The sequence below is a fragment of the Ranitomeya variabilis genome, chromosome 2 (assembly GCF_051348905.1).
Source record: "Ranitomeya variabilis isolate aRanVar5 chromosome 2, aRanVar5.hap1, whole genome shotgun sequence".
Lineage (NCBI taxonomy): Eukaryota > Metazoa > Chordata > Amphibia > Anura > Dendrobatidae > Ranitomeya > Ranitomeya variabilis.
The window spans coordinates 880,882,388-880,904,734 of NC_135233.1; the positions used below are offsets into that span (position 1 = coordinate 880,882,388).

At 43.1% G+C, this 22,347-nt stretch overlaps 1 protein-coding gene across 1 annotated transcript; it reads right to left on the bottom strand.

Annotated features, from left to right (window-relative positions):
* Positions 1 to 8,933: 8,933 nt before the first annotated feature.
* Positions 8,934 to 21,989, bottom strand: LOC143808088 (uncharacterized). Its single transcript, XM_077290354.1, has 2 exons — positions 21,927 to 21,989; positions 8,934 to 11,014 (listed from the first exon to the last, which is right to left on the bottom strand). Exons 1-2 carry the CDS (start codon positions 21,954 to 21,956, stop codon positions 9,395 to 9,397), a joined length of 1,650 nt encoding a protein of 549 aa, XP_077146469.1. The 5' UTR covers positions 21,957 to 21,989; the 3' UTR covers positions 8,934 to 9,394.
* Between the last annotated feature and the right edge of the window lie 358 nt (positions 21,990 to 22,347).

The window sequence follows — 22,347 nt, forward strand, 5'->3', positions numbered from 1 at the left end:
GCCAGATGATAAAAAATGTATAGTTGAAGAGAGGTCAAAAAATGCTCAAAGTTTGAAACCAGGTATTTTACATGTACTAAATGTTAATATAGACAAAATTATTAATATTAGTCATATGCCGGATAGTGTACAAAAGAATTAAAAAATACCTATATGTATAATTCAGACATTAATGCTACAAAGCGCGAAGAGCAAGAACCAATACTAAAAGAAAACAATACGTAAAGTGCTAGTGAAAAGTATATCTCAAAGTATTGTAGAGCATATAGTAGTAATATGCTAATATTTCAATTACTGGTAGAAAAAAGTGAATGAGATAGGAGATGTATAACCCTATAACAAGCAATAAAGTAACAAATCCAGCAAAATGGTAAGCATAAAAAGAGAAGCGGAAATAGCTAAGGCCCCTTTCACACATCAGTCTTTTGCCATCAGTCTCAGTCCGGCGAATTTTGAAAAAAAAAACGGATCTGGCGGCAACATTCGCCGGATCCGTTTTTTTCAAAATTCGCCGGATTGAGACTGATGGCAAAAGACTGATGTGTGAAAGGGGCCATTTTTTCTCATAGACTTGTGTTAGCAACGGATTGCGATGGATGGCCTCACGGTTCGTCGTTCGCCGGATCCGTCAAAAATTGTTTATCCAGTGGCTGGAGAAAACGGACATAGTAATGTTTTTTATGTCCGTCGAAAAAACGGACGGTCCGTCCGTTGTTTGCTGGAATGGAAACCTATGGCGCCGGATCTGTCAAATGACAGAATCCGGCGACAGATTCCATTTTTTTTAACTGAGCATGCTTCGATTTTTTTTAGGATCAGCTAGTCGGATCAGGCAAAAAAACGGATCCGTCACATCAGTTTTTCACAATCTGCAATGGATCCGTTTTTTTCAACATTCGACAGATTGTGGCTGATGGCAAAACACTGATGTGTGAAAGCAGCCTTATAGGAAAACCTGTCTTGCAGAATGGTATAGATCCACGTGTGCCAGGGCACCAACTCGCGTTTCACCCTGCTTCCACAGCTTCTTCCAGAGGAAACTGCCCAAGAGACCAGCAAAACACGTGTTGGGACATCTGTCCTGACTTAAGTGGAAGAAGAGACATACACATGCCTGCTGTGCTGCTATTTCACGCCTTTCCCCCCCTTACCTTCCCTACATTGCATGTGTTGCAAAAATAAATAGTGTGGAATACACTTTGTAGATGGCATATGGAAGTATATTTAATCTTATTTTAAGTTTTTCACTCTAGTTTTGCAGGTGCAATAAATTCTACAAGTGAGTAGCAGTAATACACTAAAATTTAAAATTAACCTGTCAGCTGATTCATTAGACTATGCATTACTGCAGACTAGTGATGAGCGAATGTGCCTGAACCCATGTGGGGGTTGCCTGTTTGTTAGGGAATCCCCACATGTGATGAGGCTAACAGCCGCAAATCATGCAGCCGCAGGAACTGGAACATAATGTAAGAGCACATCCAAGATACTGCGACAACAGCCGAGCATGCTCAGATAAGACGTTATCTCAGCACATTCGCTCATCACTATTGCAAACAACTGTTTATCTCTGAAACTATTCAGGGAAAACATAGTTTAAAATGCCAGCTGGGGACAAAGTGACTAGGATGACTTGACTTGTCACAGAGTTATGTACTTCTCAGCTTTTCCCCATCTCACTCACATAAATTAACAGGTATTTCCCTATTTGTGTGTCTACAGCTGAGAGGAATGAGGACAACCCGGTAGGGGTATGCTGCAAATTTTTTGGCCCGATCTGCAATAGTGACTTGGAATACAGTTTCCAACTCAGGAGAACAATACTTAAGAGATTTGTCTTTAATGTTTTGAAAATTTGATCTGTGGTTGATGACTTTATGCAGCATATACCCCTTTATATACAGTTGTGGCCAAAAGTATTGACACCCCTGCAATTCTGTCAGATAATACTCAGTTTCTTCCTGAAAATGATTGCAAACACAAATTCTTTGGTATTATTATCTTCATTTAATTTGTCTTAAATGAAAAAAACACAAAAGAGAATGAAGCAAAAAGCAAAACGTTGATCATTTCACACAAAACTCCAAAAATGGGCCAGACAAAAGTATTGGCACCCTCAGCCTAATACTTGGTCGCACAACCTTTAGCCAAAATAACTGCGACCAACCGCTTCTGGTAACCATCAATGATTTTCTTACAATGCTCTGCTGGAATTTTAGACCATTCTTCTTTGGCAAACTGCTCCAGGTCCCTGATATTTGAAGGGTGCCTTCTCCAAACTGCCATTTTTAGATCTCTCTACAGGTGTTCTATGGGATTCAGGTCTGGACTTATTGCTGGCCACCTTTCTCTCAAACCATTTTCTAGTGCTTTTTGAAGTGTGTTTTGGGTCATTGTCCTGCTGGAAGACCCATGACCTCTGAGGGAGACCCAGCTTTCTCACACTGGGCCCTACATTATGCTGCAAAATTTGTTGGTAGTCTTCAGACTTCATAATGCCATGCACACGGTCAAGCAGTCCAGTACCAGAGGCAGCAAAGCAACCCCAAAACATCAGGGAACCTCCGCCATGTTTGACTGTAGGGACCGTGTTCTTTTCTTTGAATGCCTCTTTTTTCTCCTGTAAACTCTATGTTGATGCCTTTGCCCAAAAAGCTCTACTTTTGTCTCATCTGACCAGAGAGCATTCTTCCAAAACGTTTTAGGCTTCTTCAGGTAAGTTTTGGCAAACTCCAGCCTGGCTTTTTTTATGTCTGAGGGTAAGAAGTGGGGTCTTCCTGGGTCTCCTACCATACAGTCCCTTTTCATTCAGACGCCGACGGATAGTACGGGTTGACACTGTTGTACCCTCGGACTGCAGGGCATCTTGAACTTGTTGGGCTGTTAGTCGAGGTTCTTTTTCCAACATCCGCACAATCTTGCATTGAAATCTCTTGTCAATTTTTCTTTTCCGTCCACATCTAGAGAGGTTAGCCACAGTGCCATGGGCTTTAAACTTCTTGATGACACTGCGCACGGTACACACAGGAACATTCAGGTCTTTGGAGATGGACTTGTAGCCTTGAGATTGCTCATGCTTCCTCACAATTTGGTTTCTCAAGTCCTCAGACAGTCCTTTGGTCTTCTTTCTTTTCTCCATGCTCAATGTGGTACACACAAGGACACAGGACAGAGGTTGAGTCAACTTTAATCCATGTCAACTGGCTGCAAGTGTGATTTAGTTATTGCCAACACCTGTTAGGTGCCACAGGTAAGTTACAGGTGCTGTTAATTACACAAATTAGAGAAGCATCACATGATTTTTCGAACAGTGCCAATACTTTTGGCCACCCCCTTTTTTTTGTTTGGTGTGGAATTATATCCAATTTGGCTTTAGGACAATTCTTTTTGTGTTTTTTCATTTAAGACAAATTAAATGAAGATACTAATACCAAAGAATTTGTGTTTGCAATCATTTTCAGGAAGAAACGGAGTATTATCTGACAGAATTGCAGGGGTGTGAATACTTTTGGCCACAACTGTATCTGTATTGTGATTTCACATATTACTGGTAACAGATGTTTTACAACATCGCTGTGTATTACACATCCAAGTCTGACCCACCCAAAGTGAACTTCCTAGAAGTGTAATCACTGCGGTCAACATTAATGCTGTCAGGAAGTTGCCTTACATGCACAGTTTCAATTACTTCGTTATAATAAGAACTAAGAGTAACTGTACTATTAAAATTCTGCATATAATTTTACAACTATTCTAGAGGTAGAAACTACCATAACTATTTCTACTTTACCATTTAAAAATATCCGACACTAGTGTTGATGTTATTTTTTAGGAGAATAGAAAACATAGCTGAAATTTTTTTTACAATATTGTTACAAGCGCCCAAACATAGATGTTTAACATTACAGTGTGTAACAAGTAACTTCCTTTCTATGGTCAGCCTACAGACCAGATTACAGTAGAGGGAAAAAAAACAATCATAACAAAAAAATAAAGGCTATTGCACATAATATTATTCTACCAAAAAGTTTTCTCTTGTTTTCTTGATCATCGAATGCTGTTTTTTTTTCATTACAATTCATTAATTTGCGTTATTTTACTTATTCTGCAGAGTCTTGAACACTTTTTCCTAGTTAGGCTAGCTTCATGAGACATATGTGCTTTTTGTTCAGCATGACCATTGGATGCAACTTTTTGTAGGCACCAGATTTTGGCAAATATATGCCGTTTACTCAAATTACAGTCTTATAGGAAACCTCATCGGAGATTCAACCATAGACAGCACGAATAAGAGACTTACTGCATGTATGTTTTACTCTGAAATGCTGTGGTGTTTCAGACAACACATACTTTAAGGAAACGGTCTGGCGGCTTCTCCCTGCCCCTCTTCTCTAGACTGGCAGTTCTCTCCTTATATAAACACATTGGGATAGACCTGTCAGCCAGTGGAAGTGAGGTGGAGAGAAGCCAACAGTATTTGCCTTATCAGGCAAGGTGCATAGTCTCCAGCTAGCTTTCCAAAGTACCGTATTTTTCCGACCATAAGACTCACGTTTTTCCTCCAAATTTGGGAGGAAAGTGTGGGTGCGTCTTATGGTAGGGATGTAGCATGTGGGGAGGGGGCAGCAGCGAGTGGGATCGCACTGTTATCCCACTTCAGGAGGCAGAAAAATGTCCCCGCTGCCCGGAATCAGCGCTGGGGAAACCATGTGGTCCCAATGATTAAGTGCAGTGAATATTCATTAGCTGCTTCCCCGCCCACCTATCAGCTGAGCGGTGAGCCGGGAGCAGCAAATGAATACTGCACTTAAGCAGGGACACACATGGTTTCCTCAGCGCTGGATTCCTGCAGCAGCTGGGAAGATCTGTGTGACCGGGGGAGGAGGAGGCAGCAGCAGGGGCCAGGGGAGAGGAGATCTGCATATCTGCCTGGGCTGGACGCTGAGTGCTGTGCACAAGGAGGACCTGTGTGATGTCAGAAGTGGGCGGCCTGGAGCATCACATGGCAGCTCAGAGCCCTCCCTCTTCTTGACATCATCACAGGTCCTTCAGACTCCCCACTAGAATCTGCAGGCTTCCTCTTATAACCTGTGCTGTGCTGTGGAGAGGCAGGGAGAGCTCTATGTGTGCAGTCATGGGATGCTTTTACCTCACCACAGTGGCTGGCTGGCTGCCACAATTAAGAGGTTAGTCTTTACAAAACACAATAAAGCACTCTGCCTCTCCTTTGGAGAACTATAACTCCCAGCATGTCATAGGATCTGCAGGACATGCTGGGAGTTATAGTTCTCCCATGGGATTTTAAAGCAGCACTCCAGTGTTATTTTGCAGTGCTGGAGTGGTGCTTTCAATATAAGCCCTGTGCCCCCATTCTTATACTCACCCTCCAGCATCTTCATATAGTACTTCACAGACACCACACTGGTCCCGCAGCTTCCAACATAATAACCTACTATTATACATAATAACACCACATATAATAGTATGTTATTTATGTTATTAAATATTTTACCACATTTTTTTGCTTCAAATATTTTTTTCCCTCAAATATTTTTTTCCCTATTTTCCACCTCTAAAACCTGGGTGCGCCTTATAGTCCGCTGCATCTTATAGTCCGAAAAATACTAAGTTTTGTCAGAAATGCCACAGCAGAATAAAACGTAACTGATTCATACGGCCTGTGGTTTGGGCAGCATGAATCTCCTCTAAGGTTCTTTTTAAAGCCCAAGACATATGGTGTACACACTCTCTGAATTATATGGTATTATATATCAGGACATAATAAAAACATTTGGCCCTTCAAAAGTCTTAAAATGAGTTAAATACATCCTCAGATGATCAACACATGACAAAGTCCACTGTGTCATTATTTGTTTAACAAAAAGTGGACAAAAATGAAGAAGCACTGTGTGCAAATTAAGTACCTAGTAACTGGTAAGTAGCAGCGAGGTGCTGTTATTCAAATGCACTTGAACAATCTTTCATCAGAGTGACCACTGCTATAAAAGCAGCTTTGTCAGTTTGCTGGTCTGGAGAATTCAGGTATGTGCGAACACAATGCCACGGAGGAAAGCCATCAGTATTAATCTCATAGAAGAATTTGTTGCTGCATATCAATCTGGAAAGGGATATAAGGCTATTTTACAAACTAGTTGGAGTCCATCATTCTACTTCAACAGAAAATTATTCACAAGTGGAAAACATTCAAAACAGTTGACAATCTTCCCAACACTAAACATTCCAGCAATTTCACCCCAAGGTCAGTGCATACAATTCTCAGAGAAAATGGCAAAAATCCCAAGACCTACAGCTTAGACTGTATACGCCTAAGCATGTTAAGATTTCAAGTTCATGACACTACAATTATAAAAACACTCAAGAAGTATGGCTTGGTTGGAATGATTGTCATTAGAAAGCCTCTTAGAAAATTGCAGCAAGGCTACATTTTTCAATATTGCATCTGCACAAAACACAAGGCTTCTGTAAGAATGTCCTTTGGACAGACAAGGGCAAAGTGGAGATGTTTAGCCATAATGTCCTGCTCCACATTTGATGAAAACCAAGTATGGCATATCTCATTGCAAACACCTCATACCAACTTTCAATCACAGTGGAGGATAGGTGATGATTTGGAGTCATTGAATTAAATATGAACTCCACTGTGTACCAAAATATTCTAAAAAATGTCAGACCATCTATCCAAAAGCTAAAGATTAGCCAAAACTGATGGAATTATGATTCCAAGTACACAATCAAATCTACATCAGAAGGGCTAAAAAATAAATGAAGTACGGTGTTGTAATGGCCCAGTCAAAATCTAGACCTCAACTAACTGAAATGTTATTAAGGGACCTTATAGGGGTTGCCCACCACTAGGACAACCCCTTTTTAATCTCAATGTTTGCCCCTATTAAAAGAAAAACACTTATACTCACCTCCCGTTTTTGTGCCATTCCTGCCATGTCAGTACTTGAATTCCCGGGCTCACGTGAGGTTGTAATGTGACATGAGCCCTGAGCCAAATCAGTGCTGGATCAGTCTCACGCCTTCAGACAAAGAAGTAATCAAGAGGAAGTCAGAGCTGAGGCTGGAGTCTCACTTACTTTTGACTACTTATACCATTGAAGGCGAGGCAGTGACGCCAGCACTGATTGGCGCTGGGCTCACATGGCATAACAATCTCACATGAACCCCGGGAATGTGAGTGCTGGCACTTGGAGGTGAATATACAGTATGTAAGTATTTTTATTTTAACGGGGCAATCTGAGATTGAGAAGGGGTTGCCCTAATAGTGGACAAGACCTTTAAAACAGCTGTGCATAAACAAATGTCCATAATCCTCAATAAGCAATGAAGCAATGTTGTAAAGAAATGAAGGCAAAAATTCCTCTAGGATGATATGCCAGACTGATAAAGTCAAACAGAAAACGGAGCACAAAGAAACAGAATAGGTCAAAAAAACGGGGATCACCACACATTTGGATATAGCAAAAATTAAAACACAGCTTTATTTATGCAGGAATATATAGACAAAAGGCAAGACACTAAAGTTTAAAAACATTTAAAAAGGGAACATATTTGTGCCCTGTACACAAAGCCCCTAATAAGGCTAGAACCTGCACACGACCCAAAGGTACAATGGAAGAATAACTTACAATAAAGTGCCTATATAGACAGCATGGCCATGATGTGGATGTAATAAATATAAACAGCCTATAAACCTATAAATGCAATGACGTTTTAGTAACTTGGGAATGCAATAATTGTATAGCTAAAGAGGCATGCCGATAATTCCGCACAGCATGATAACAAATCCTCCAGTGGTATGATAAACTACTAATAGTGAACCAAGGTATGATGCATCATAGGAAAGCAGAACTGCTTATTGAGCTACAAATAGCACATGATAAATAGTCCACCATACACCCAAATAGGTCTGAGGACTAGAGAAGGGAATATGGAAGCAACATGCCTGCCTCAGAAAATGAACCCTTCAGTATGACCAACCACATGTAATGCCATGAAATAACCAAAGACCTGGCAGAGACTAGTGCAGGCAACGCGGATGTCAAACAGAAAACGATTACTTCAAGTTATTGCTTCTAAAGGTGGTTCTACAAGCTTCTGATTCATGGGGTGTAGTTGATTTTTTCACATACTACTTCTGCATTGTGTCCTCGTTTTTATTAAATAATGGCACTAATTGATTATCATTGTTTTGTTGTTCGTCTGAGGTTGCATTTACTGCAATCTAGGTCCATTCAAGTACTAGGTGTTATTAGTTGTTATATCTTGATACGTAAAACCATATAATTCAGAGAGGGTGTACTCATTTTTTTGACGACTGGACTGTACACTTCATATTGGATGAACTTAGCCTAATATTTTTGACAGTAATGCATATGACCCACTTGTTAGCTATTGCTCTACTTACACACCAGTAAAGGGAATCAGTCTGAACGATCAACCCTTAGTGTTTATATGGTAATTGTTCAAAGGAGAGTTGATGCGGCACCAGTTTACTAGCAAATCCCATTAATGAAGGGTGGTTCCCCTATGTAGGAGCTTCAGCAGCTGAACGCCTGGCACAAGGTGCTCTGCATAAATCAATACAGTTCTAATATTAGAAAAAGTATGTGGCACTCACCATTGCGTGCATTGTGCTAGTCCTTTATTCCATGGGAAGGTTGCAGGACATTAAAAGTGACGTGCAGGTTACAGAGGCATGCGGGGAGAGATGAGGTGGATGACAGCTGTTTCACATGTCAACGCTTCAACACCTGGACCCGTTGAATCGTTGACACATGAAGCGACCGTCGTCCACCTCGTCTCTCCTCGCATGCCTCTGTAACTTGCACGTCACTTTTATTGTCCTGTAACCTTCCCATGGAATAAAGGACTAGCACAATGCATGCAATGGTGAGTGCCGCATACTTTTTCTACGTTTATATGGTAATATTCCTCTCTGAAAGATAGTGAGCTGTCAGACAAGCAGATGAAGATGGATCTGGGTGAGAGATAGAGCTGGAATGGCAAATGTCACACCCAGAGCATTTCAATCTATTTTGCAATATGAATTTTGAAAAATTGTATCAAACTTATCTGATTACTATATATGACCTGGATTTCATATGGATACTGAGATAAACAGAATTAGGGAAAATAGGGATTTCCGGCACATCCCCTGGATTTCTCATGGATACTATGAGATTAATAGAATTTGCGGTTTATCACCAGCAGGATCTGGCACCCACCGTTATTTGATTCCAGGATATTTGATTCTACACAAACATGGTAATCTAAATTCCCTCAAACTGCTTGTGTGCAGAATTTGGTGTACTTGTTTCTGTGCACTTGACAATGCAACATGAAATAAAAATTAATTTTCTGAACATTATGTAACTGTGATGGTAAATTTTAGGTTTGTCGTTCCGCATTGAGTGTCTCCTTTATGATAGATGTGATTGGGTGTTCTAGTAAATGATTCTTCCATTGTAGATACTTGTACAGAAATGCTTGAACAAGCCATCAGATCACAGCTAATAATGAAACTACCATTACTGATTGAGTAACTCTTGCAGATGCTCCCCTCAGTGCCAGGACCATTAATAAAGGCAGTCTCCTGCATTCTAAATGATGGGTTTTGTGGAACATTATTGATAGCAGGACACTCCAATTCTCGAATTTTTACGTCATTAATTGATTTTCCCTGATGGTGTTCTGGTCCATTACAAATTATTTCAGAAATTTGAGTCATATCTCTGTTTTCTTTGATCCAGACCAGAAAATGAGAAAATGAACAGTCGCACCACCAAGGATTATTATGAATAATTAATGATATCAGGCTATATAATGGATCAAATATGCCTTCTGGGAGCATTGTTAGCGAGTTGTGATGCAGGCTAATAACTAATAGACTAGTTAGAGTTTTAAAAATGTTGTCATCAATAACTGTAATATTGTTATTGTCCAGATAAAGGTGAGTGAGTGATGTGAGACCTTCGAAAGCACCATCTTCCAAATTTTGAATTTTGTTATAAGACAAAACTAATGTTTCTAAATTTTCTAAGTTTGAGAAAATTCCCCTTGGAATAGTTTCCAGTTGATTTCCACCCAGTAACAAGCTGGTTAAGTTGTGTAGTCCAGCAAAAATCCCATCAGAGAGTGTAGCAATTTGGTTTCCTTCTATGGCAAGCCATCTAAGACTACTAAGTTTCAAAAAAACATCAGAATGTAATTCTTTAATCGAGTTCTTAACAAGACTGAGCTTTTTCAAGGATGTCAATTTTTCAAAGGTGTACCTAAATATCCGACCAATCCTATTTCCATCCAGCGACAGTTCAGTAAGGTCCCTCAGCTTGTCAAAGATCCCGGGTTTGATTTGACTTATATGGTTGTTGTTTAGTTTGAGAACGCTAAGATTTTGCAGTTGATTGAATGAATCAGCATGTAGAATGGCAAGTTCGTTAGCACCAAGGTTCAGTTCACGAAGATTCTTCAACTGACTAAATAAACTGACGCAGATTTGTGAGATGTTATTTCCTTGTAAAGCGAGAACTTCTAATTTTGTTGTTCTTTCCAGGAGATTACATGGGAGATCCTTGATTGAATTGTGTGTGATAGTGAGTTTTTGGAGTTCGTTCAGCTCATTAAATGTTCCAGGTTCTATCATAGACAGTGGGTTGGCTGATATCTCCAGGTCGGTGAGGTGGGGTAGTCCATTAAATGCATCCTCTTGTATAAAATGTAAAGCATTGCTGACAAAGAGTAATTTTTTCAAAGAATTGTAACGTGTGAAAGACAAATCATTCAAAAAAGATATTTTTGTGTCTAAAAACATGAGGTGAGTAGCATTCACTGGAATATCAGTAGGAATTTGTATAATTTTATCACTGGAACAGAAAACCTGGACTCCATTAAAACAATTACAAAGCGAAGGACAGCTCTGTGCAAGCCATGAGCTAGTAAAAACTAAATTACAGATGACAATGCTTCTCAGGAACATGCCAATTACCTAAAAAAGAAAAAAGAATATATGAAAATATTAACATACTTAAAAAACCTGAAAAATCCATAAGCATGTAGCAAACTTGTGTGTATGATATACAGTATCAGCCACTTGACGAGGCGCATATGTACTACAAGAACATGCTTTATTCCTTCAAACAGTTCTCCATGCTCAATTAGAAAGCAACATAGTAAGCAAATACTACTTGATATTACATATATTTCTTAATTCAGGTGCATAGCCTAATATATTGGTTTATAAAATACAGAACGTTTAGGAGCAGAGCTGGTAAATTGATGCATAAGGGGACAGCTTCCTTAGGGCTCGTGCACTCTTTGCGGTTTTTGCTGCGGATCCGCAGCGGATTTGACGCTGCGGATCTGCAGCAGTTTTCCATGCAGGGTACAGTACAATGTTACCCTATGGAAAACAAAAACCGCTGTGCCCACGATGCGGAAAAATGCGGAAAAATCCGCGCGGATTCGCTGCGGAAAAAAGAAGGAGCATGTCACTTCTTTCTGCGGATTCCGCAGCGGTTTTCAACATGCACCAATAGGAAAGTGCTGTTGAAAACCCGCAGAGGAATCCACAGAAGAAACCGCAGGAAAATCCGCAGTGAAAACCGCTGCGGTTTTGCACTGCGGATTTTCCAAATCCGCTGCGGAAAAATCCGCAGAAGAATCCGCAAAGTGTGCACATGCCCTTAGTGTATCATTTTTGCGAGTCTGTAATAAACGCTGTATAGGCAAATCAGAGACTGCCATACATCAAAGGCAGTGAACATTGGCTGTCTGCTCAAAAGGCAGCTATGATGTGGTGGGTAGGGCCGGGACAAGGTATTTCGGTGCCCTAGTCAGGTGAAGCTGACGATGCCCTCCTCCCACCTGGATTAATCCGATTAACCATCAGTACCCAAGTAAAAGAATGGGTCAGAGACTAAGGTAAAAGGACCCCTAAAGTAACCCTCCTTTGTTACCAAAAAATACCAGTAAAAGTAAAAAAAAGTGACGTATTTTAGGGGGGGAAACTCATCAGGTAGTGGGGACGTTTGTTTTCAATTAAAGTGTCCATCATTCGGCAGATGTCCTATGGAAACTAAACAGATAACGTTATATGGATACGTTTTTAAAGAGGCTTCCCTCCCATCAAAATTTTTATTCTCTCAATATATTGCGGTTGTCATATTATATGGCACTGTGTACTTAAAAATGCCCTTCTACCCAGTTAATTCTTCCCTTTTCCATTAGGTTTATGATATCTCGTGATTGAGAACTAATGAGCTGAATCCTTCTAAAGGCCCCGTCTCACATAGCGAGATCGCTAGCGAGATCGCTGCTGAGTCACAAGTTTTGTGACGCAACAGCGACCTCCATAGCGATCTCGCTATGTGTGACACGTACCAGCGATCAGGCCCCTGCTGCGAGATCGCTGGTCGTGTCGGAATGGCCTGGACCTTTTTTTGGTCGTTGAGGCCCCGCTGACATCGCTGAATCGGTGTGTGTGACACCGATCCAGCGATGTCTTCACTGGTAACCAGGGTAAACATCGGGTTACTAAGCGCAGGGCCGCGCTTAGTAACCCGATGTTTACCCTGGTTACCAGCGTAAATGTAAAGAAAAAAAAACAATACATACTCACCATCTGATGTCCGTCAGGTCCCTTGCCGTCTGCTTCCTGCTCTCACTGACTGCCGGCCGGAAAGTGAGAAGTGAGAGCACAGCAGTGACGTCACCGCTGCGCTCTGCTCTCAGTGTACGGCCGGATCTCAGTCAGAGCAGGAAGCAGACGGCAAGGGACCTGGACACCGAAAGGCGAGTATGTACTGTTTGTTTTTTTTGGTAACCAGGGTAAACATCGGGTTACTAAGCGCGGCCCTGCGCTTAGTAACCCGATGTTTACCCTGGTTACCCGGGTGCTGCAGGGGGACTTCGGCATCGTTGAAGACAGTTTCAACGATGCCGAAGTCGTTCCCCTGATCGTTGGTCGCTGGAGAGAGCTGTCTGTGTGACAGCTCCCCAGCGACCACACAGCGACTTACCAACGATCACGGCCAGGTCGTATCGCTGGTCGTGATCGTTGGTAAATCGCTTAGTGAGACGGGGCCTTAAGTCAGGCCCATATATATTTGTATCTCATGAACCTACCACTCCCAGGATGTCCTTAACAATGGTAAGGAGAGGCTGGGAGTTGTTGTTGTTATCAGTCATTATCAGACTGTAGACCATACAGGAACCACAATACTGATGAGATGCAGTGAGTATCAACAAGTAAACATTTACATCCAGGTACATTATGAGCAACCTCTTCTCTGAGTAATTTCTTTCTTTTCGTCTACATCTTTTCCAGACGCCATGATGACTTTTCACATCCACAGCTCCTCTCTGCAGACCTACCTCTTCTTCGGTCTTCTGCAGCACATATGTAGCGCCCCCACTGCCGCAGGGCCGAGGGGTACCCGGTACCGGGCCTCTGAGTCTCTGCTCTGGGGCTGTCACGGTGGCTAGACCCGGTCCGTGACCCTGCTGAGGGGCGCACAATAAAAGGTGATGGTATGGTGCTGATGTTATGGTGCGGTGTAGTGCCGGTCTCGGTCAATAACGAGGACACCAGGTTGCAGTCTCTTTACCTCTTTACTGATGACTTCTGAGTCCACAATCCGGAATACGGTTAACCGGGCTGCGCAAGTCCGGCCGGTCCGATGGCACCTCCAGAGTTCCCTTTGCAGGTAGAAATCTGTGCCTACCTTCCTGCGCTTGTGTGTTGTGGTCCTCCCCTGCTGTGCTTACGGGATAGTCCCCACAACTGTTGTGTCTGTTTCTCATGTTCCCTCACAACTCGATTCTGATCTTCTCCCTCTACGTCCCCCTGATCTTACGGTTAGGACGCACCCGTATGACGGGGAGGCTCGGAGCTCTTCTGGGACTCCAGCGTCGCCCCACTCCTGTTGTTACCCCCCTGAGTCTTCCTGGGTCTGGGTGAGACAGCCCGCCTGTAACTGACTGTCCTGCCGTAGGTTTGAAGTTTGGCTTGGAGCTCTATACTTCCTCGGTGTTCCGGCCACCGGTTATGCGCCTCAGTAGGATGTTGCCTCGTCTTACAGCAGCACGACTCCTACTGGTATTCTCCTTGTTGCGTTGATCTCGTTTCTCACTCAGCACAATATACCTCGCTTCTTGTCCTTTCTTGGGGTACCGCCGCTATATCGTGCAGGCACGGTCCCGTAATGTTCTCTCTGGTTGCTAGGCCTCTGTCAGGATCCCACCCCTGACAGGGACCCCTCTGAATCTTCCCCTACAACACCCTCTGCCACAAGGTGTTGCCTGGTTCCAACCCAGTCAGCTTTCTCTCTAACTTCCTGCCTAACCCCCAGTTTTACCAGACTGTGAGGAGTGGCCTACTAAATAGAACCCTTAGCTCCCCCTGGAGGCCAGACTGTGAAATGTATTGGTGTCTGTGATACCTGGTCAGATGAACTCCTTCAGTGCCATCAGACGTACCATAGCCCCCCTTAGTGGCGGAGCTACAGTACTGCAACGACCAGGACTCTGGGGCGCCGCACATACTGACACAGTACCCTTTAAAAATAACAGTGTTATTAAAATGTCCTCTGCATAAAAAATATCTGTCCATGCTATGCCCTAAATAAGCCTCCTATAGTATATGTTTTCCACATTGTCCGCCTTAATGAGGTGCACCTGGAGTGCCCCCAGTAGGGCTATGGGGTACTCGGCACCGGGTCCCTCGGTTCTCAAGGGGGATGTCACGGTGGCTGACCCGGTCCGTGGCCCTCGGGAGGTCCGTTAATAAAAGGGGAAGGTCTTTAAAGGGATAATGTTCGTGACGCCACCTGTGGTATTCGGTCAGGGTGACCGACGCTGACTAAAGGTCCGCTGGGGTGATGTTATGGCAGCTAGATGGTATACCTTCCCACAGGTGAAGTGTATCCCCAGGGCTTCCCATAGTGTAGGTAGTGGATGGTGGATGATGTAAGGCGCAGTGAATAACGAGGACACAAGGTTGCAGTCTCTTTACCTTTACTGAGGGCTTCAGTGCCCATAATCCAGGGTACAGACCACAGGGCAGGCAGAGTCCGGACGGTCTGAAGACAAATCCAGAGTCCCCTTATCCAGGTGGAAATCAGTAGCCTTCCTACTAGCACCTGGGTGTTGTAGTACCTCCCTGCTGAGCTTCTCGGTAAGGTCCTCACAACTATTGCAGATGTTATGTCTCTTTCTCTCTGTCCCCCTGATGGATAGGATAGGACAAAACCCGTATGACTGGTGGCCTGAGGCTTTTTACAGGGACTCTATCACGCCCCGGCCCCCACAAGTTGCCACCGTGCCTCCTGGGTATAAGGTCGGGCAGCTAACGTGGAATTAACTGTCCTGCCAGTCTCTGATGTAAAGCGTAGAGATCCTTACTCCCTCGGTATTCTGGCTACCGGATCCTGCGCCTCAGAAAGGAGGCAGCCTTTTACAGTGCAGAACTCCTTCTGGTTTCTTCTCCTCTTTGCTATGACTTCGGTTCTCACTCACTACAAGACAATTCCCTTCTGATGTCTCTTTCTTAGGATGCTACCGCACGTGGGGCAGGCACAGCTCTGTGGACCCTCATCCTCCTCAGACCGCAGTCTGGATCTGACTCTCCCTCACTCCAGCCAGCTTCTGTCCAACTTCCTGTCCAGACTACCAGTTTTACCTAATTGTGAGGAGTGCCCTAGTAGATAGAAGCATAGCTCCCCCTGGCGGCCTGGAGTGTGAAGTGTGTTGTGTGGTTTGTCATACCTGGTAAAGAGATCTCCTTTATTGCCTTCAGACGTAACATCACTCCCCCTGGTGGAAAAATGACGCTACTGCAACGACCAGGACCCTGGGGCACTGCACACCCACCACACTGTTTGCCATTACAGCTATAACCACCACACCATCCGTCCTTATGAACCACGACCTGTATCATGGCTGTCTCCTCTGTAGATTTCCCTTACACTCTCTATATCTCCACACAGTCCCCCCACCATGCTAACCCCTCTTCATACTCTGCCCTATTTCACGCCCCCTCTCCATATCCATTCTTTGCCACTTTTCACACTAAGCCTTCAGAATGCCCACTATGTTGTCCTCTCCAAACTGTAACCCTCTGTCTTCAAACAACTCCCTTACACGGCATGATGGTGATCACTACTGTCCATACAGTGTGATATCCACAACATCCGACCAATATACACTATGATGTTCACCACAGCCACCCATTATACAGTATGATATTCCCACAGCACCTCTACAGTATGATTCCCCCCACAGCGTCCTACACAATGATGAGCCCCCACATAGTCTATATAATATGATGTCTTCACAGCACAGGTATAACGTCCCTCACAGCTCCTCCACATCCAGCCTTTTATGTCCCCCCACAGCTAACTCCCTATGTTCCCCTTAGCCAGCCCCTCATATATTCCCCACAGCCATCCCCTCATATGTCCCTCATAGCGAACCCCCATATGTCCTCCATAGCCTGTCCCACATACACTCACTGGCCACTTTATTAGGTACACCTGTCCAACTTCTTGTTAACACTTAATTTCTAATCAGCCAATCACATGGCGGCAACTCAGTGCATTTAGGCATGTAGACATGGTCAAGACAATCTCCTGCAGCATCAGTATGGGGAAGAAAGGTGATTTGAGTGCCTTTGAACGTGGCATGGTTGTTGGTGCCAGAAGGGCTGGTCTGAGTATTTCAGAAACTGCTGATCTACTGGGATTTTCACGCACAACCATCTCTAGGGTTTACAGAGAATGGTCCGAAAAAGAAAAAAAATCCAGTGAGCGGCAGTTCTGTGGGCGGAAATGCCTTGTTGATGCCAGAGGTCAGAGGAGAATGGGCAGACTGGTTCGAGCTGATAGAAAGGCAACAGTGACTCAAATCGCCACCCGTTACAACCAAGGTAGGCCTAAGAGCATCTCTGAACGCACAGTGCGTCGAACTTTTAGGCAGATGGGCTACAGCAGCAGAAGACCACACCGGGTACCACTCCTTTCAGCTAAGAACAGGAAACTGAGGCTACAATTTGTATAAGCTCATCGAAATTGGACAGTAGAAGATTGGAAAAACGTTGCTTGGTCTGATGAGTCTCGATTTCTGCTGCGACATTCGGATGGTAGGGTCAGAATTTGGCGTAAACAACATGAAAGCATGGATCCATCCTGCCTTGTATGGAGCATCTTTGGGATGTGCAGCCGACAAATCTGCGGCAACTGTGTGATGCCATCATGTCAATATGGACCAAAATCTCTGAGGAATGCTTCCAGCACCTTGTTGAATCTATGCCACGAAGAATTGAGGCAGTTCTGAAGGCAAAAGGGGTCCAACCCGTTACTAGCATGGTGTACCTAATAAAGTGGCCGGTGAGTGTATGTCCCCCGTAGCCAGCCCTACATATGTCCCCAATAGCCAGCCGCACATATGACACCCATAGCCAGCCAAACATTTGTCCCCCATAGCCAGCCCCACATTTGTCCCCTATAGCCAGCCCCACCTATGTCCACCATAGCCAGCCTCACATACAGTTAGGTCCATATATATTTGGACAGAGACAACATTTTTCTAATTTTGGTTACAGACATTACCACAATGAATTTTAAACAAAACAATTCAGATGCAGTTGAAGTTCAGACTTTCAGCTTTCTTTTGAGGTTATCCACATTAAAATTGGATGAAGGGTTTAGGAGTTTCAGCTCCTTAACATGTGCCACCCTGTTTTTAAAGGGACCAAAAGTAATTGGACAGATTCAATAATTTTAACTAAAATGTTCATTTTTAGTACTTGGTTGAAAACCCTTTGTTGGCAATGACTGCCTGAAGTCTTGAACTCATGTACATCACCAGACGCTGTGTTTCCTCCTTTTTGATGCTACTCCAGGTCTTCACTGCGGTGGTTTTCAGTTGCTGTTTGTTTGTGGGCCTTTCTGTCTGAAGTTTAGTCTTTAACAAGTGAAATGCATGCTCAATTGGGTTGAGATCAGGTGACTGACTTGGCCATTCAAGAATAGTCCACTTCTTTGCTTTAATAAACCCCTGGGTTGCTTTGGCTTTATGTTTTGGGTCATTGTCCATCTGAAGTATGAAACAACGACTAATCAGTTTTGCTGCATTTGGCTGGATCTGAGCACACAGTATGGCTCTGAATACCTCAGAATTCATTTGGCTGCTTCTGTCCTGTGTCACATCATCAACAAACACTAGTGACCCAGTGCCACTGGCAGCCATGCATGCCCAAGCCATCACACTGCCTCTGCCATGTTTTACAGATGATGTGGTATGCTTTGGATCATTAGCTGTACCACTCCTTCGCCATACTTTTCTCTTTCCATCATTCTGGTAGAGGTTGATCTTGGTTTCATCTGTCCAAAGAATGTTCTTCCAGAACTGTGCTGGCTTTTTTAGATGTTTTTTAGCAAAGTCCAGTTTAGCCTTTTTATTCTTGATGCTTATGAGTGGCTTGCACCATGCAGTGAACCCTCTGTATTTACTTTCATGCAGTCTTCTCTCTATGGTAGATTTGGATATTGATACGCCTACCTCCTGGAGAGTGCTGTTCACTTGGTTGGCTGTTGTGAAGGGGTTTCTCTTCACCATGGAGATTATTCTGCGATCACCCACCACTGTTGTCTTCTGTGGGCGCCCAGGTCTTTTTGCATTGATGAGTTCACCAGTGCTTTCTTTCTTTATCAGGATGTACCAAACTGTAGATTTTGCCACTCCTAATATTGTAGCAATTTCTCGGATGGGTTTTTTCTGTTTTCACAGCTTAAGGATGGCTTGTTTCACCTGCATGGAGAGCTCCTTTGACCGCATGTTTACTTCACAGCAAAACCTTCCAAATGCAAGCAACACAACTCAAATCAACTCCAGGCCTTTTATCTGCTTAATTGAGAATGACATAACGAAGGGATTGCCCACACCTGTCCATGAAATAGCCTTGGAGTCATTTGTCCAATTACTTTTGGTCCCTTTAAAAGCAGGGTGGCACATGTTAAGGAGCTGAAACTCCTAAACCCTTCATCCAATTTTAATGTGGATACCCTCAAATGAAAGCTAAAAGTCTGAACTTCAACTGCATCTGAACTGTTTTGCTTAAAATTCATTGTGGTAATGTCTATAACCAAAATTAGAAAATGTTGTCTCTGTCCAAATATATATGGACCTAACTGTATGTCCCCCCCATAGCAAGACTCACATGTCACATATGTCGATCATAGCCAGCCCCTCTTATGTCCCCCATTCATTGGCAAAATATAAAAAAGCTTTATACTCATCTAATCCCGACTCCCAGTACACTCAGGCTGCCATCTCCTCTTGCTTCCTGTACAACAATGGACGCTGGATGGCGCTATAATGTCATCGTATTGCACCATCCTAAGGGTACTGTCACACTATACGATTTACCAACGATCACGACCAGCGATACGACCTGGCCGTGATCGTTGGTAAGTGGTTGTGTGGTCGCTGGGGAGCTGGGGAGCTGTCACACAGTCAGCTCTCCAGCGACCAACGATGCCGAAGGCCCCGGGTAACCAGGGTAAACATCGGGTTACTAAGCGCAGGGCCGCACTTAGTAACCCGATGTTTACCGTGGTTACCAGTGTAAAAGTAAAAAAAAAAAAAACGTACATACTTACATTCCGATGTCTGTCCCCCGGCGTTCTGCTTCTCTCCACTGTGTCTGCGCCAGCCGGAAAGCACAGCGGTGACGTCACCGCGTCACCGCTGTGCTGGCTTTCCGGCCGGCCGGCTCTCACAGTGCAGAGAAGCAGAACGCCGGGGGACAGACACCGGAATGTGAGTATGTACTGTTTGTTTTTTTTTACTTTTACACTGGTAACCACGGTAAACATCGGGTTACTAAGCGCGGCCCTGCGCTTAGTAACCCGATGTTTCCCCTGGTTACAAGCGAACGCATCGCTGGATCGCTGTCACACACAACGATCCAGCGATGACAGCGGGAGATCCAGCGACGAAAGAAAGTTCCAAACGATCTGCTACGACGTACAATTCTCAGCAGGGTCCCTGATCGCTGCTGCGTGTCAGACACAGCGATATCGTATGGATATCGCTGGAACGTCACGAATCGTACCGTCGTAGCGACAAAAGTGCCACTGTGTGACAGTACCCTTAGTCCCCTGCGTGCACCAACTCCAAAGGTGCGCAGGCCGGAAGTGGCCTGCGTTCCTCTGGTGATCCTGGCAGGGGGCTAATTACAGCTCCACTGCTCCTGCCAAGGGGCAGCACAGCTGTGACATCAACTATATTCGCATCTGATAGATGGGAATACAATTGAATGCACAGAGGGAGCGACTGCCAAGATGCAGGAGGAGGGGTGAGCGTTGTTAGTGACTGGCACTCCTCCCCGTGTCAGTCACAGCAGTGATTTTGCTAATGAAAGTACAAGGAATTAAAGTACCTGTAAGAGATTTTTTCCAAATGTGTACATGGTAAATAGTTAACTATTTGAAACAAATGGTAAAAAAAGGTCAAAAAGTCACAACATTTTTGTGAAACTCCCCATTATGCAAAAATGTCACTACTTTTCAAGAGGTAAGGTTTCTCCTTGTGGAGAGTGACATACCAGCTCTGGCTTGTCAAGGTAAGGAGGCTTATTCGCCGTGCAATGCTCCTCTGGGAAATTAAATATACAAATGGCCTCTTCAGAGATAAAGAGGACTTAACTCTATAGCGCCACCTGTTGAAAGTAGCGATCCTACAATTTACAATCAACCCTTATGTCACTCTCCACAAGGAGAAACCTTAGAGCCACATATCTGCAGCCCTGATTGATGATACAACCTTGGGTGTCATCCTGATAGGTGAATAGGTAAGTATTTTTTTAATTATAGACTTAATTTAATTGCATTGAGGACTGTAGCACGTTGAAAAAGTCAGAGTGGAATCAATATTATGAACGGAGAGAGAGTTAGTAACCTTATGTGAAAAACCTTGGTCTGTTTGATACTTTGATAAAAGCATGTTTAATCTCATTTTTTTTATAACCCCTTTCACGTAATCGTTTTTTATAATTTCACTTTCTGAGAGAAAGGACTCATGTTCAGAACAAATTCATTTTGAACGATTGAATTCACCATAAGTTATGACTTTTATAGCGTGCCCTGGGTGTGAGGAAGATAATAATAGTGCAGTGTTAACAGATGTGCTTTTCCTATGCAGATGTGTGGCCAGATTGCCTGATAAATAGATGTCTAAATAGAACGGAACTTGAATGTCAGAAGCGCTGAGGGTGAATTTAAGATTTAAATTAAGACAAACCAAAAAATCCTCTACTTGTGAAGGTTCACCTTGCCATACAAGCAATAAATCGTCCACATATCTGCCGAACCAGAAAATAGAATCTTGGAAAGGATTTTTGTATATGTATGCAGTTTTTTTGCTTGCTTGCCATTGTTCTTCTCCCTATATATAAGTGTATGCCTTGCCTTCTTTCCATAACATATGACTAAGGGCGCTATTGTCGCGCCTGAAACACGTCAGGTTTTTTTAAAATATTTTTAACATGGCTTGACATCCTAATAAAGTTTTGGATTTTAGTTACAAGTTGAGGTGCCGACTATATCCCTCCCCTTCTTTCTACATGGCTGCATAAAACTATGTCTCATAATATATATTAAAAATATAATAATATTACAGTATATTAGACTATACAGCCAAATACCATTTAAGCCATACCAAGGAAATTATTATTATTCTGCTTCAGTATTCCAGTGAGTAGTTGATTATCAGACAGACAAAATGATTTGCAAGTCATAATTCATCCCATATAAAAAGTAGCACTTCTTACAAAATAACATATAAAGTCATAAAATTAGGAAAACATCGTGACATATGAAATACAAACAAACTGGTCTTACCATTGTAATGGCACTTGCTGTATAATCCATTTGCTTTGCAGATCACTGAGCTATTGAAAATTCCATAAGACTTAAACTTGTTAAAAACATAGATGACAGGATCTGAAACAGCAGTTTTGTAGAGGGTGGAGAGACATCTCTAGAGATTAGGTTTCCGTATAATACATTCAAAACAACTACTCAACGTTTATTAGGATTAGAAACTGACAAATCAGAAGAATTCCCAATTTTAAATTTTTTTTATTGTATTACTCCAGTGTCCTGCACGTCAAAAAAGTTTCCCATGTTCTGTAAAGCAGGAACTGATGATGAGTTGTTTTTGTCCAATCTTAACCAACAATTCCTGTATGACCATTGAGTAACTGGTAACTCAATTCTCTTGGGAAAAACAATGTTGTTTTCAAGTTACACTAAAGATTGG

Bases quoted from the DNA above. Each gene is read 5' to 3' on its own strand.
- LOC143808088 (XM_077290354.1), bottom strand. From the start codon at position 21,956: ATGGATTATACAGCAAGTGCCATTACAATG. The intron at 11,015-21,926 runs GTAAGACCAGTT...TTTCTTTTTTAG, and splicing joins CAGCAAGTGCCATTACAATG to GTAATTGGCATGTTCCTGAG.